This window comes from Anastrepha obliqua, chromosome 1, assembly GCF_027943255.1.
Source record: "Anastrepha obliqua isolate idAnaObli1 chromosome 1, idAnaObli1_1.0, whole genome shotgun sequence".
NCBI classification, from domain to species: Eukaryota; Metazoa; Arthropoda; class Insecta; order Diptera; family Tephritidae; genus Anastrepha; species Anastrepha obliqua.
The window spans coordinates 154449410-154464010 of record NC_072892.1 but is presented as its reverse complement, the minus strand read 5'-3'; the positions used below and the strand labels follow the sequence as shown (position 1 = coordinate 154464010).

Sequence of the window (14601 nt, the reverse complement as noted above, 5' to 3'; positions counted from 1 at the left end):
CGCAATTTAAATTCGCCGCAGTGGAATGAAGAAATTTGCCATGCTAAAATATCAACGCCAAATTTTTCTCAGCTGGAGTTTAAGTTTATTAAAGTTTATTCAGTTTTTAAATTATACTAAGTTTCCACCGCAGCCGCTATCGTGTTCTCTGCCGCTATCGTGTTCTTAGCGCAAACACGAAACAAAACTCCTGTCAAATCCCATACAAAATTAAAACACAACTCCATACCTAAACTCACTTTCAAAGCGTGTTTTGTGGGTTTGCGTCTAATTTAAAGCGTGTTTTGTTGGGTTTGCGTCTAATTTAATTATTAAGTGGTGGCAATGTTGCTCATTTTCCTCATTTATTATTGCATTCTTATCGAAACATGGCAACAATGATCACCATTCGGAATTCACAGAGAGGTCGTTGGTTCGAATCTCAGTGAAAGCAAAATTAATAAAAACATTTTTCTAATAGCGGTCGCCCCTCGGCAGGCTATGGCAAACCTCCGAGTGTATTTCTGCCATGAAAAAAATCTGCTCATAAACATATCATAAAACAAAATGAAATAAATGTATAAAAAAAAAAAAATTTTTTTGTGATTCGAACCAAGGATTTCGGATCGGAAGCCCACATTGCTAGCCGCTGGGCTATCGCGCTGTGCTGTCGCCGCAAAATAATGTATCATAAATCTGCTTACCATACCAAAGACCATACACTTTGCAAACACATTTCGGTGGAAACAGTTGACAGTTCTCCCAAACACAACTCCTGCAAACACGGTGTTTGCTTTTGGTGGAAACGTAGGCTTAACAAACAAAATGCGTCCAACAACAATCCACCATAATTAATTGTTGCATACTTTTATGAGTTATCTAGAAGCGTGAAACTTCATTAAATCTCCATCATGAGCAAGTTGATTGATGAATGTCTAATTTTTGAGAACGTCGAGTCGTCGAGATATCGATGTAGAAGGTTGTTCAGCAACACTTTGCGCTTCAGCAGCAATATTCTCAACAAAGCGTCCAGTTTTTAGTCTGACAATCTTTTTTCTATCTCCGACAGAACCAAGTTCTTTACATTTTTTCACCAACCTTTGAACTGTCGACTCATTCAGACGAATATTTCCAACAAAAAATTCCACCATTTTCATAATAAGTTTCAATTATTTTAAAGCGTTGCTCTATCGTGTAAAATTGAACATCTGTCTATTTAGCAAAAGTCAAAGATAGGATAAGAACCAGGTACCGTCTAGGAATTATTCACTACTGACTGCAAGGCGTCATATTTGAAAGACCCTTTTTTATAAAAGGTAGAAGGTTTAAAACACCTGGTCCACAATTTTTGATACAATTTATCATATTTTATGAAATAATTTAAAATAATAATTTTTGAGCCGAAATCTTAAAGTGGTGTTTCATGCCCATTTTGGCATTGAAATACTTCTATATCTCTTGGGATAGCGAAAAAAAAGAAAATGACGATACCACTGAACTTGAAATTCATACTATTACGCTTTTCATTATCAGCCTATTAGTAGGCTACACATAGCATCTAAATATCTTACACTCTCACGTGAATCTTACTGGCATTCGAGAGACTGAGTTAGTTGGTAAGTGGTGAAATTTTAGCGAGGCGAATTTTAAATTTCACTACTGCACGTACATCATTTACTGTTAATATTTCTTTACTTTTATTATATTTATCAGTTAGAGGGTATTTCTAATAGCGCAACTTACTCTCTCTCTTACTCCCTAATTTATACATGTACATCATATCAAATTTTATGAAAAATAATACAATAACATATTAACACAGAGATCTGAGAAGACAAACAAATCTCAGAAAAAAATTTTTAAAATTATTTCTGCTACCCTTTAGTGAGCTCTCCACGCATTTTAAATTCATAATTGTAAATACATAACTGCACACATACTTAATAATTTATGGAAAATGTTCTTAGCTATAAGTAAGAAGCAAAGGGTGTTCTTAACTATAAGTAAGAAGTAAAGCGTGTTCCAAACAATGCATATTTTTTTAACTTATTTTTTTCTTTTTTGTTTTAATAAATAAAGAGTAAGTTAGAAGTAAAGGGTGTTAATAACACATGCATATATTTTTTTAATTAAAATGTTTTTTTTTGTTTTTTCAAAAAACAAAAAGTATAAATTACAAGTAGGGGTTTACACGAAAAACTTGTGTCTTTGTGCTACTTTTTAGTTTTTATCGAGTATTTGAGTCTACAGCAACAAATTGTTATACTTAGTAGTGGCAAGTGTTTGAAATGTTTCATGCTAGCATAATATTGGCAGTGCTGCTACGCGATTCTCAATTGATTTGACAGAACTACTTGTTGAGTTGACGTCCGTTTAGAGGTTAGTTTAATTTTTTTGGCTTACAAAGAACTTTTTCTTTCAATTTTCTTTATAATTATCTGTCAAAGTTTTAATGAGCCTCAGCTAACTTTTCAGGTTCGTTCTCTCGCATAGTTCCTTTAAAGTTGTACATTTTTTTTCACTTTGAAAAAAAAAAAAAAATTGAATATCTTTAATTAAGTACTACTTATGGGCAGATACCGTCTAAAAGGACGCTCATAGTTAAATAATTTTATTGAATATCCACTAATAGTCTACGAAAACTAACGGAATGTGTGTGGAGACCTCTGAAATTAACTGTCTAGCAATAAAAAAATTTAATAATAAGCAAATTCGAGCGAGAAAATTTAAATATTTATATAAAAAAGCAAAAATATTTAAAAAATAACATTAATTAATTATTTACATATAATCACTCCTTTTGTGGCGGTTAACACCCATTAGTTAAGTTATTAAAACGCAAAAGATCGAACACGGCAATAAAATCAAATAACGCAAAGCAACTAACTGTAAGGATATACACATGTAACAAAAATATAAAAGAAAAGTCGGGCAAGCCGCCCGATTGATTATAAGCACTTACACATATTGCAAGTGTGTATGTACACACATACATGCAAGTCTCAATTGACACTAAAGCTAACCGAAACATAAAGCTTTTATCGATATAACCCCAAGAAAGCGCAAATTAAAGCCTTATACACACACACGTACACATTATATATCATAAATACCTAAATACATGCACATTTATAATATACTTACCTACATGCATACATACATACATCTCAAGTACACACATCATTGCCGAATTAATAGTACTAAGCAACATATGGAAAAAATATGCGTATATTTACTATGGTTTTGGTAATAAATACTTGTACTATTTACAAAAACAAAAACAAATTAAGCACATTTACTAGAAGAAAAAAAAATGAGTTTGTCAAAGTTCACTCATCCATCTATTGTAAATAATTAAAAAATTTTGGGTAACAGACAGGGGAAAATATTGGAATTGATTGGCAAATAAGTAGCTAAAAATATTTTGTTGTCATTAAGCATAAAAAATATATTCATATATAAATTCAAAATATATTTAAATCATGTGTAATCACTTGAAACCATAACATGCGCACAACTTAATTACTTATATTTTCAACTTTCTTTCAATTACTGCTATTCTTAAAATAAACTAATTTTCTTTAATAAAAAATTTAATTTGTTGAACACCCCATTCCTCCAGCTGCCTTCCGCCATAACTTCCCGTAACTTTAACACGCACAATATGTAACTCGAATGGTTTATTTAAGTTTATAATAACTAATTATTACTCATAATTTAAAAAAAAGAAAATTTTCGAATTGTCTATGTATTTAATTATACGACGTCTGTGTATATTTAGCTCTGATGTAAGATTTGGACCACTTAGTCCAAATTTTTGCGGCTAATTATCATAATTTATGAGAGCAAAATGCAAGCAAAAATCTAAATATGAGCTGAAATCTTATTTTTGGATTTAAATACATTGAATTTGAATACACCTCTGACATAAATATCTCATGGGTTCGCGCAAAAAATAAGAAAATTATGATACAAAATGCTCTATGGAACATAAGTCCATAGCATTTATTGGTATGAAAATATTGTTTTATCCATAACAGAATCGAAACTACCGCCGTTGGAGACTGAACATAAAGTTTATTGATCTTTTCACTAACAAAAACTAATATTCATGCACTTGATAGGCCCTGTGCCAACTACTTCTACATCAGATTGATTACGACAGCAACTGCAATGATTGCGCTCTTTTTGATTTCTCGAAAGCTCCGTTAAGATACTCTCAATATTTCTCAATACATACACACATACATATGTAAAATAAGTTGCATTTGAAATCCAAATACAAACAATCTGAGTTTCAACGAGAGAGGAATTGAAGCTCAAAGGTGAGCTCGTTCTCAAGGATTTTGACGGTATTTATGTTTCGATCAATCCCAGAGACTTATTTTATTACTTCTGTGTCGTTGTAGGCAACTAAGCGATTTTGTATGAGTTCAATAAAGTTCGTTTGTCGTTTCCTTCTTTGGTGCAAATGAGGTCAGCCTCTTCTCCACTTGACCACCTAAATATGAAAAATGTACAAAATTTTTATTAAACAAAAAACAAATATGGGAGCAAATGAAGTTTTTTTTTTGTATGTAATAGCTATAAAATTCTTAAAAAATGGTTCAACCTTAAAAATTAACTAAAATCAATTAAAATGCACTCCACGAGCATTTCTAGCGTAGACTTTTTTTAGCTCTACACCACGGATATATAAATAGGGTTGGAAATCATTAAGTTACTTGAAAAATATTCGAATAATTCTGAGATCTCAGTTGTTTGAGTAAGCCCCAATTTGTTCAATTATCTTTGTTATTTTAATGGTTCTAAAAATTTGTTTAACAAAATTCAAACTTAACAACAAAAATTTTTTTTTAATCTTGGTCATTATAAGAATTTACTGATATAATATAAATTTTGAAATAGATATTAATTTTTCCGCAAAATTTGTCTGCATGCCTAGCAAAAAAATTACCAATGTATTTCGAATATCCACTAAAAAAAACTACTCAAAGTTGTAATGGAATAAGGGCAATAAAGGACTCTGGATAAATCCGAACAAAACATGTGTGATATTTTTCACCTGAAGAGGGAAGCTAGGTTTAGGGACCCTAAAACTAGGGGATGCAAACTTAACTCTATCCGGGGATATGAATTATCTGGGAGTAATCCTTGATAAAATTGTGTCCTGCAAAAATTTTTTTATCGTACATTACAAATAAAGCTTTGAGAGCAATATGCACATACCAAAGGCTTTACGGTAAAACATGGGGTCTGCAGCCAAAGATAATGGTCTAAGACAATAATAGTGCCAATGTTCACCTACGCCGCTTTGGTATGGTGGTCAAAAGTGGACCAAATTAAGACTCAGATGACACTTAACAAGGTATACAGAATAGCCTGTCTGAGCGTAACGGGAGCAATGCGACCTTGCGCCAAAACGGCTTTAGAAATGGTCAGTGGACTCATTCCACCTTATAGCCAAACGTTCGGCAGCTAGTAAAATCCTAAGCCTTCCAAATCTATGTCTTCTTAAAGAAGGCAATCTTACAGGGCATGTAAGAATTCCGGGTTCAATCCTGAAATCTCCGTGCCTGACGGTTTGTGAAAAGTCGGAAAGAAAACTAGAATTTTCTAAGAATTTCAAGGTGGCCATCAGTGATGGCTCAGCGTGGAGAAATAATGAAATATCTTTAAAACAGGGTGCACAGATGTGGTTTTCACGTTTCAAAATGGAAGACGGCAGTGCCGGGGCTGAAATTGTCGGACCACATTTCAAGAAGTCAATTGCAATGGGAAAAACGACTTCCATTTTTCAGGCGGAAGTCGACGCCTTAGAGCTATCAACATTCTTTCTAACAGTCAAGCAGCTCTAAAATCGCTAAATAGCTTCTCATTTCAATCAAGATTGGTCTGGGAATGTTTTAAAATTCTCGAAGCTTTAGCATCATTCTCGAAGCTTTGTTACTCAAGAAGTGGGTACCGGGACATGAAAGGCACGAAGGGAATGAAATTGCGGACACTTTAGCGAAAAGTGGTGCAAACACTCCATCCATAGGTCTTTAACCTTTGTGCGGTGTAATCAACAGCTTCAAAAGTGCGAGAACAACGAGGCTTAATCGAGTACTGTAGAGTCCAAACGAGTATGCGGCAATACTTACGTCGCTTCTTATGCCAACTTAGTTATGTGATAGGTGCGTCCATTGGATCTCTCCCGATACAAAATCAACTCTCAGAAAATCCAAGTGAACTATTTCCCAATCTGTAATGGTTTAATAATGGACGTTTATAAAAAATATTCGAGTGAAATTTCTTACCGGCGAGCATTGTTTTAGGTTTGCAAACAGCCAGTTGTCGCTGGGAGCCAAATCTGGCGAATACGGTGGATGTGGAAGCAATTCGAAGTTCGATTCATGTAGTTTTGCCATTGTTTTAATTGAATTGTGAAAGGGTGCGTTGTCTTCTTTTTTGTCAACAGTGAGCAAACGCGGCCCCCACTTTGAACAGAGCTTTCTCAAATGGTCATGCAGTATAAAGCCAACACGTCTTTTTATATCTTTACGATGTAAGCTAACTCACGCAACTCCATTTTTCGATCATTCAAAAGGATTTTGTGGGTTTTTTGATGTTTCCTGGTGTTACCGCCTTATTTGGGCATTCACTGCGTTGTGTACCATCGGTGTCTCTACTTTTCTTTGTCTTTGAAGTCAGCAATCCACCATTTTACTATTGTTTCTAATGGAGCGGAGTCCCCATAACAATTTTCAAGGCATTGCTTCGTTTGAACGGTATTGTTTCTCATCAAGAAGCAGTGTAAAATTAAAACACGAAATTATTTTTGATTCATTGTTTTGAAAATAACAAAAGTAGCATCACTCTTAGCATAGAATTGTATATCATGAAATTTTTAAGTTTAGTACTAACTGAAAAAGAGGTGAATGCAATAAAGCTAGTGCCATCTATGTATTAGGTCCGGAACTTTTCAGCCCATGTCTTATATAATTCTTAAAGCGTGAACGTCTACTTCGGCATACATCAAAAAATTACTCAGGTTATTGATAATATTTAAGAGGCAACACCACTCCAGCCACCGTAAAAAATCTCGTATTTGGAATACTTACAAGGATTTGGTTTTAGAGAGTTTATTTATTAGATGGTGGAGTACAAAAAAATTGATTTTCTGATGCGAAATCTTTGAAATTAATTTTTTTAAACTTCCTCGCGGCCGGATGGAGTTTATCAAAAGTGCAAGAACTGGAATGCTGAACAAAAAAAATTATATTACAGCCTTTACACTATTTTTTTTTCTTTTTTTAATAAAATTTTTAGAGCCTAAGGCCTCCGTGACCAGCGCTACGAGTCGTATTGTTTTGTAAACCAAAAATAAATAAATTTTTAGAAATGATGCTTGTTTAAAAAAATGTTAGAGCTGTGGCGAAAAAAGGGAAAATAGAATATTATTTCTGAAAAAGACTATTTACTTTCTAGTGTTCAAGTAATCTAAACGTCCAATTGAAGAGTGAAAAAAATTATTTTGAGAAAAGCGGGTATAAAGTTTTGCTCTCTCACTTGCGCGCAGCTCCTATGCGCTGCTGCGAAATTGTTCAGTGAACGTTTTAACAGTTTCTTGTTTTTTGCTCTAAAACCAACCAAAGGGAATTTTTTAAGGGTCTGCACTGTTTTTGACACTCACACAAAAATGGTTTGTTGTTACCCTTTAAAATGTGTAAATAATATTTGATATTCGCAATCTCTGGTATAAGTTTTAAGTTAGCTAACAACTTTCTAACTACTATTCAATAATTTTGGTTTTTTTTTACTAAATTTCGGTAAAATTATATTTTTAATTTTGTTATTGTATAACTTTAAAAATCAATTCCGAATTATACATAGTTATGTGTTTTTAATATCACCTCAATACCCATTCAATTTATCCAACAGACACATACATACATATGTACAAAAAGTTGCATTTGAAACCGAAATACAAGCAATCTGAGTTTAAATATTCCACATAACTTCATTAAATGTATGTACACATAAATGTTCGAATGTATGTATGTATGTACATATTACGGTTGTTATTTAAAAATCTCCCAATTACGTCCAAACCTAAATCCAAAATTATTCATACATATGACAAAAATAATTTTTCGATTTGTATATATTTGTGTGTATCACCCCTCCCACAATTTTCATCGCTCCTCCATTGCCTCACTCCAGTCTCTCTCTTTCTTTCTAACCCTCTATTTCTCTCTTCATCTTACTCCATCTCTTTCTCAACCCCACTGTCGTCTGTCTCGCACTCTATTCGATTTTCTTTTTCAAGATTTGATACTACATACCGTTATATTTTTGTTTCTGTGAATCACCAACAAATTCGTATTGTTTTTTTCTTCTTCTTTTCTTACTCAACGCGTGCAATAACTTAACCATTTGCGAAATTATTAACCGAATTTCGTTTCACATATAAACTCGTATCATTTGACAAATGTAATGCAAACAATTTTCGAGCCCCACAATATTCAAATCATATAAAAAAAAAACACAAAAACAAAATTAATTAAAAAATTCAAAATTGATATTGAATAAATTTGCAAACCTCAAATACCGTCCAACGCTGTTGCCCACTACTGTAAATTCCACATTCCAACTGGTTACAGGTTCCAAAGCCTGGCATATGCGTCTCACGTTCGAACGTCTGTCCGGCGGCTGTAATCTGCACCGCTGCAAGCTGTGCGGCAAGGTCGTCACCCACATACGCAACCACTACCACGTCCACTTTCCCGGCCGCTTCGAGTGCCCGCTCTGCCGCGCCACTTATACGCGCAGCGATAATCTGCGCACGCACTGCAAGTTCAAGCATCCGATGTACAATCCGGATACGCGTAAATTCGAGAATCTGATGTCGGCGGCTGCCGCGAGTGCAGCTGTAGCGGCGCAATCGCCAACGGCCACACAAATCGCAGCAGCCTCACAAGCGGCCATGGCGGCGGCGGCGGCAGCAGCGGCATTCAATGCGGCACAACAGCAACAGCAGCAGCAACAACAACAGCAGCAGCAGACGCAACAGCAGCAACGCGAACGCGAACGCGAACGTGAACATCACCAGCAGCAGGTGCAGACGCAACAACAACTCCAACAACACGCGCACAATTTGACACAGCAATTGCAACAGCATGCGCACAATTTAACACAGCAACAACAACAACAAATACTATCTGTACAACAGCAACAACAGCAGTATCAAGTGCTGCCACATCAGCAACACAACGCGACAAGTGAATGATACAGCCAGTATTTGGGCTGGAATTATGGCAACATGTTGAACAGCTCATTGCCGTCTGCGACTGCAACAGCCGCCGCCGCTGCTGCCGCCGCAGGAGGAGTAACAACCGCAGCAACAGCAAATCCCTTCCTATGGAATCTCGACGAACATACGCCACCACCTCAGCCGCCAGCAACCATACTTACTAATACTCAGCCACAACCGCAACAGAAACATTTGCCAAATTACACGAATGCGCCGACGTCGCAGCTGCCATTTAATTTCTACGCACGCACCAGTAATCAACACTTTGGCGGCCATAGTGCGACTATACGTGAACGCAATTTTGAGTTCTATCGACGCAGCGAACCATTCGCCTACGAACAGCAACAGCAGCAGCAACAATTTGAACGCCGCCTACAAGGCACAGAGCATAAGAGAGATCGTAACAATGGCAGCAATAGCAAAAGCAACAAGAACAATGTGCATGCACACGTCGATGATAATAACACAGAATCAATTTTGCTAAGCAACGACAGCGACGACGACGACGACGTCGAGAATGAGAACGAGGTGGCAAGCGTCAAAATGACGAATTATAGCAAGGCTGTTGCACAATTCCTAAGCTTGGGTAGCGCAAACAGCGAACAGGCGAAGCTAACGTCAAACAAGCAGGATGAAGTGAAATCAGCAGACGCATGTGCTGCGGCACCGGAAATGATGGAGGACAAGGATGCTGTCGTAAAAAGGCAATCCGATGAAGACGAAAAATGTCAACAACAGGCAACAATGAATAATAAGTGCAATAACGAGGATGCAATGCCCACCAACGCGCCCATGTCCATAACATCGCCGTGCGCTGAGAACGAGAATGCATCGATAAAAAATGTTGCTAGCTCCGAAAATGTTGCGCAACATGCTGCACAGGCGGCGCTGGAGTAAGCTGTCGCAGGCGAAATAGGAAAGATAATTCAATTTTCACACAAATATGCATCACACAGTAAGAAATAATGCACCCATGATCACTCACACACACACACACACAAACACACACACGCATACATAGGCGCACACTTCGAAAGAAATCAACTTATTCTTGGTAACTCTTTCAAAAAAACAGTTAGTTGGCAAGCCAAATTTTATATGTCAATTAGAACAAGAAGTATGTATGTATATGTATGTATATACATAGACACATATAAGTATGCCAGCAACACAGTAGGTGTTTGCCCATTAAATTGACTACAAAGGCAATGAATTGTAGAAAATTCGTGCAAAATATATTATTAACTTATATACATATGTACATATATACACATACATACCTTTATAAACATATATATATATATATGTACAAGTATATATATACAAGTATTTACAAGAGGGTGCTGAGCAAACGTATCCACCGTATGTATGTATGTCGTTACATTGCAGCACATCACTATTACAAAGGTTTCACAAAAATGCATCAGTTAGCGTCATAAGAGTATTTAGTGTTTGAAGAATCGAAAGTATTTTCCTCGAAACAAAAATCAAGGACCGTTATATTCAAAACAATAGAACAAAGCACATATTCGGGTATAAATTTACATACATATATGTATATAAGAAATTAAATTTAAAAAAAATATTTATTGAAATATCTTGATGTTGTTTATATATGTATGTATGTAAGAATTAGCAAAAAACACCAACAAACAGTAACCTGTAGGTTTCCTAAACAATAAAATAAAAATCATAAATTAGAAAAAAATAAAAATAGCAAAGAATTAAACAACAAAAGAAACAAACAATGTATTAGTTGCCAATTAAATTTAGAAGAAATGTGTGTGTATGAGAATCGAAACATTAAATGTAAGCTGCAAAAGAGTTACCAGACAAAAAATATATACATACATATGCATTTGAACTTTTTAAAGTTTGACGTTTTTCAGTGGTAATTAAAAAATAATAAAAACAATAAAAATAATCAATGTTGAAATGAAATGGCAAGAAATTTGTGTGCATGCATACAAACATATGTACATACATATACCATAAGTAGCAGGCTTCTTTGTGTGTGCGCCATTTTAATAGATTTGCATTTCACTCGGCAAATATGATTTATAGTTTCTTGTGCGAGTAACAAATTTACTGAAATATCTGAAAAATTTCTACACAAAACAAACGAGTCCTCGGGTTGCTCGCATGCTGCAAAAAGCAAGTGGCCCAATGAGTTTATGTTAATGCATTTCATATAAAACTCGTCGCAATAGAGAGCAATAAGCAGGATTTTTCTTAGGCCCAAGTAAAATGTCTTTCAAAAGAGATGCATAGATGTCAATAGTGAATAATTTCTCGACGGTAACTTTTTTATGTCATCTTTGACATTTGTCAAGTAGACAGATGTACACTTTTAAAGAATAGAACGACACGTTAAGTTTATTAAAAACTTGTTATGAAATTAGTCGAACTTTAAGAAAAACATATCGCAAACTACGTGATTTTGTTGGTGGAAATAAACGTCCGAATTAGTCGACAATTCAAAGATTGTTGAATGAATTTCAAGAATCTTGTTCTGTCGAGTATAAAAAAAGTACTGGCGGAGCAGACTGCGGCTTTTTGATAAGTAAAGTCTATGTAAATAAGCTAACAACGATTCCAGAGCTGAAACCCAACAATCAAATCGAGAGTGCTGAACTCAATGCGATAATGTATGAGCAAGTTTCGATTCTCGTATAACAGCCTGTGGACATTTAACTGATGTAATTTTTCACACATATTTTTCAAGAGCCGCATTTTGGAAAAAAATAATGAAGCATGAAAGAATCTAAATTTGTACATTTCTGTTAAAAAACATCTAAGCGCGTCTTTTGAAAGACCCTTCATTGAGTCAGAATGGTTTCCGGCATTTTTTTAAGTTAACATTCGAAACGAAGAAGGCAATTTTTAGAGGTTTTTTAGTAAACCCATTACTTTTTATTTTTAAAGCGTTTACTTAAAATTAAATAAAATTTTAAATACTTTTTTTTATTTAAAAAATCCATTATTTTGTATTTTTAAAACGTATAATTAAAATTAAATAAAATTTTACTTCCAATTTTTTTTTTCTTAATAAAAACTTTAATGTTGTTATTAAATAGTTAAAACTTTTAAATAATCAATTTTTTTTTTAATTATATATATATATAAGGCACATACACCCTTTTTGGGTGTTTGGCCGAGCTCCTCCTCCTATTTGTGGTGTGCGCCTTGATGTTGTTCCACAAATGGAGGGACCTACAGTTTCAAGCCGACTGCGAACGGCAGATATTTTTGTGAGGAGCTTTTTCATGGCAGAAATACACTCGGAGGTTTGCCATTGCCTGTCAAGGGGCGACCGGTATTAGAAAAATGTTTTTCTTAATTTTGGTGTTTTCACCGAGATTCGAACCGACGTTCTCTCTATGAATTCCGAATAGTAGTCGCGCGCCAATTTAAATCCAAAATTAAATTAACTTCCAAAAATTGTTTTAATTTTTTTATTATAAAACTCCATTACGTTTTATTTTATTAAAGGGTTTAACTAAAATTAAATAAAATTTAAAAAATATTTTTTTTAATTATAGAAACCAATTTAAATGCAAAATTAAATAAAATTCCAAAAATATTTTTTTTTTAATTATCAATACGATTTTACGAAGGCTACAAATTATGAAAAGCAAAACTTGTTTGTGGTACCCATTTTATTAATATTTTTATAGCGATCGCCTTAGATGAAAGGGCTTACATACATATGTAGATGTATTTGCTATATTGTCAGTCCAACGGATATTTCAAATATGAAATTTCAAATTGGTGAAGAGCAATGAAGTTCATGGTCAATTGTGTGGGTTTTGTTTTTCGTCATGAAAAAGCTTACATAATACGAGTAACCTTTTGCATTCGTGAGCGGCATTAAAGTCTCGTATTCCGCGATTAATAGAAAATAAGCAAGGTAGAGTCCACACAAAAAAAAAATTTTTGAGGAATACTTCTTTTTTTTAATGTGAAATTTTACCGTATATGTTAGTCACAGAGTGGCATTTTTTAAATAAAAAGTAATGGGTTTCTAATCATTTGTGAAGAATTTTGTTTGTCACTTGATTTTGTTATTTCACATAAAACATAGTTGGGTTATTCAACTAAGCGCTTAAAGGCCTTAAAAACGGCGGAAAAAAGCTGTCAAAATTTGTGGGATAAATGAGAATAAAATTTTCATGAGCAATGGTCTATAAAAATTGCGTAAGTCTAAGCGACCACTTCAGTGCGTTAACTTAAGCGAAGGCAGAAAGCAACCATGTCTGAAGGAAGTGCAGAAAAATTTCTTCAGATGCATTCATATAACAGTAAATAAACTAGATATTGGGACAAGCTCCCCACGCGGCATCACAATGGGCTATGAGCCTGAGTGGGTCCACAGGACAACCGGTTCAATCTAACCTACCCTAAAAAAACTTGTAAATGTTTAAATTTCCGCGTTTCCTAAATTTAGACGCTTAGATGGATATTCCTATTATATTATTATTTATTTTCAAAATGGATATAGAACATTTAGTATTTCCTTTTTTTATCAATTTATTAATTGCAAACCGCCGACTGCATAAAACAACTGCTCAGTAAAATATTTTGGCGAACAGAGGTGGTATAGAATTGTAAGACCTCCATTTGTAGGTTAACATGAAAATGTACGCCACAACTGATATGAGAAGCTGGACTTTTATTGAGCCGCATAGTAATATTTTAAGTTTTATTTTGGTTTTAATGGAATATTGGACAGTGTATTTTTTACCGAAGGGGATATGCATAGATTTTTTTAGGTTTTTCTTTATAAAAATAAGCAACCGTTCTGCACTCAAAATCTTGAATTTATTTGAAATTTTTCATTGCTTGCATTAGGCAATGGCACCATAGCAAATCTCACTCACACAAATTGCAATACTCGCAGCACCACTCTCATACAAATTGCGGTACTCCTACTCGTGAGCGGCCGACGTAAACTGCAGTTTAAAAGCCACAGTACCACGCATGCATTTTCTATTATTCACATCCCTACAGCGAACACATACACACACGCTACTAACCAAAAACTTTGCATTTCAACTCTTTATTGGTGTAAATACTCGTACACGCGTTTGAGAAAAATAGGAATTTATAGCAAAATATTTAAATAGAATTTATACATACATAAATGAATGGAAAACACAATTGAACGGGTGTTACTACACACCACTACTTCAAACCATAGATAAAGCTGCGCCGAAGAGAGAATTGTTTTAAAAAATATTGAAAAACAAATTTGTAAAAAAAAGTATTAAATATATATACATATATATGTATATGAACCACTACAAAACGTCAATGCATTTTATCTG

At 34.5% G+C, this 14601-nt stretch overlaps 1 protein-coding gene across 2 annotated transcripts in view; it reads left to right on the top strand.

The window, feature by feature from the left end:
• LOC129236928 (sex determination protein fruitless) overlaps window positions 1–14601 on the top strand; it is a 139242-nt gene that overhangs the window by 111962 nt on the left and 12679 nt on the right. Inside the window, exon 8 of one of the 2 annotated variants that reach the window (XM_054871428.1) lies at window positions 8625–9250. The exons of the other annotated variant lie outside the window; for it this stretch is intronic. Within the exon in view, the coding sequence (XP_054727403.1) occupies window positions 8625–9250 (626 nt within the window). Of the gene's footprint in view, window positions 1–8624; window positions 9251–14601 lie in introns of those variants that run through there. 2 annotated transcript variants of the gene reach the window in all.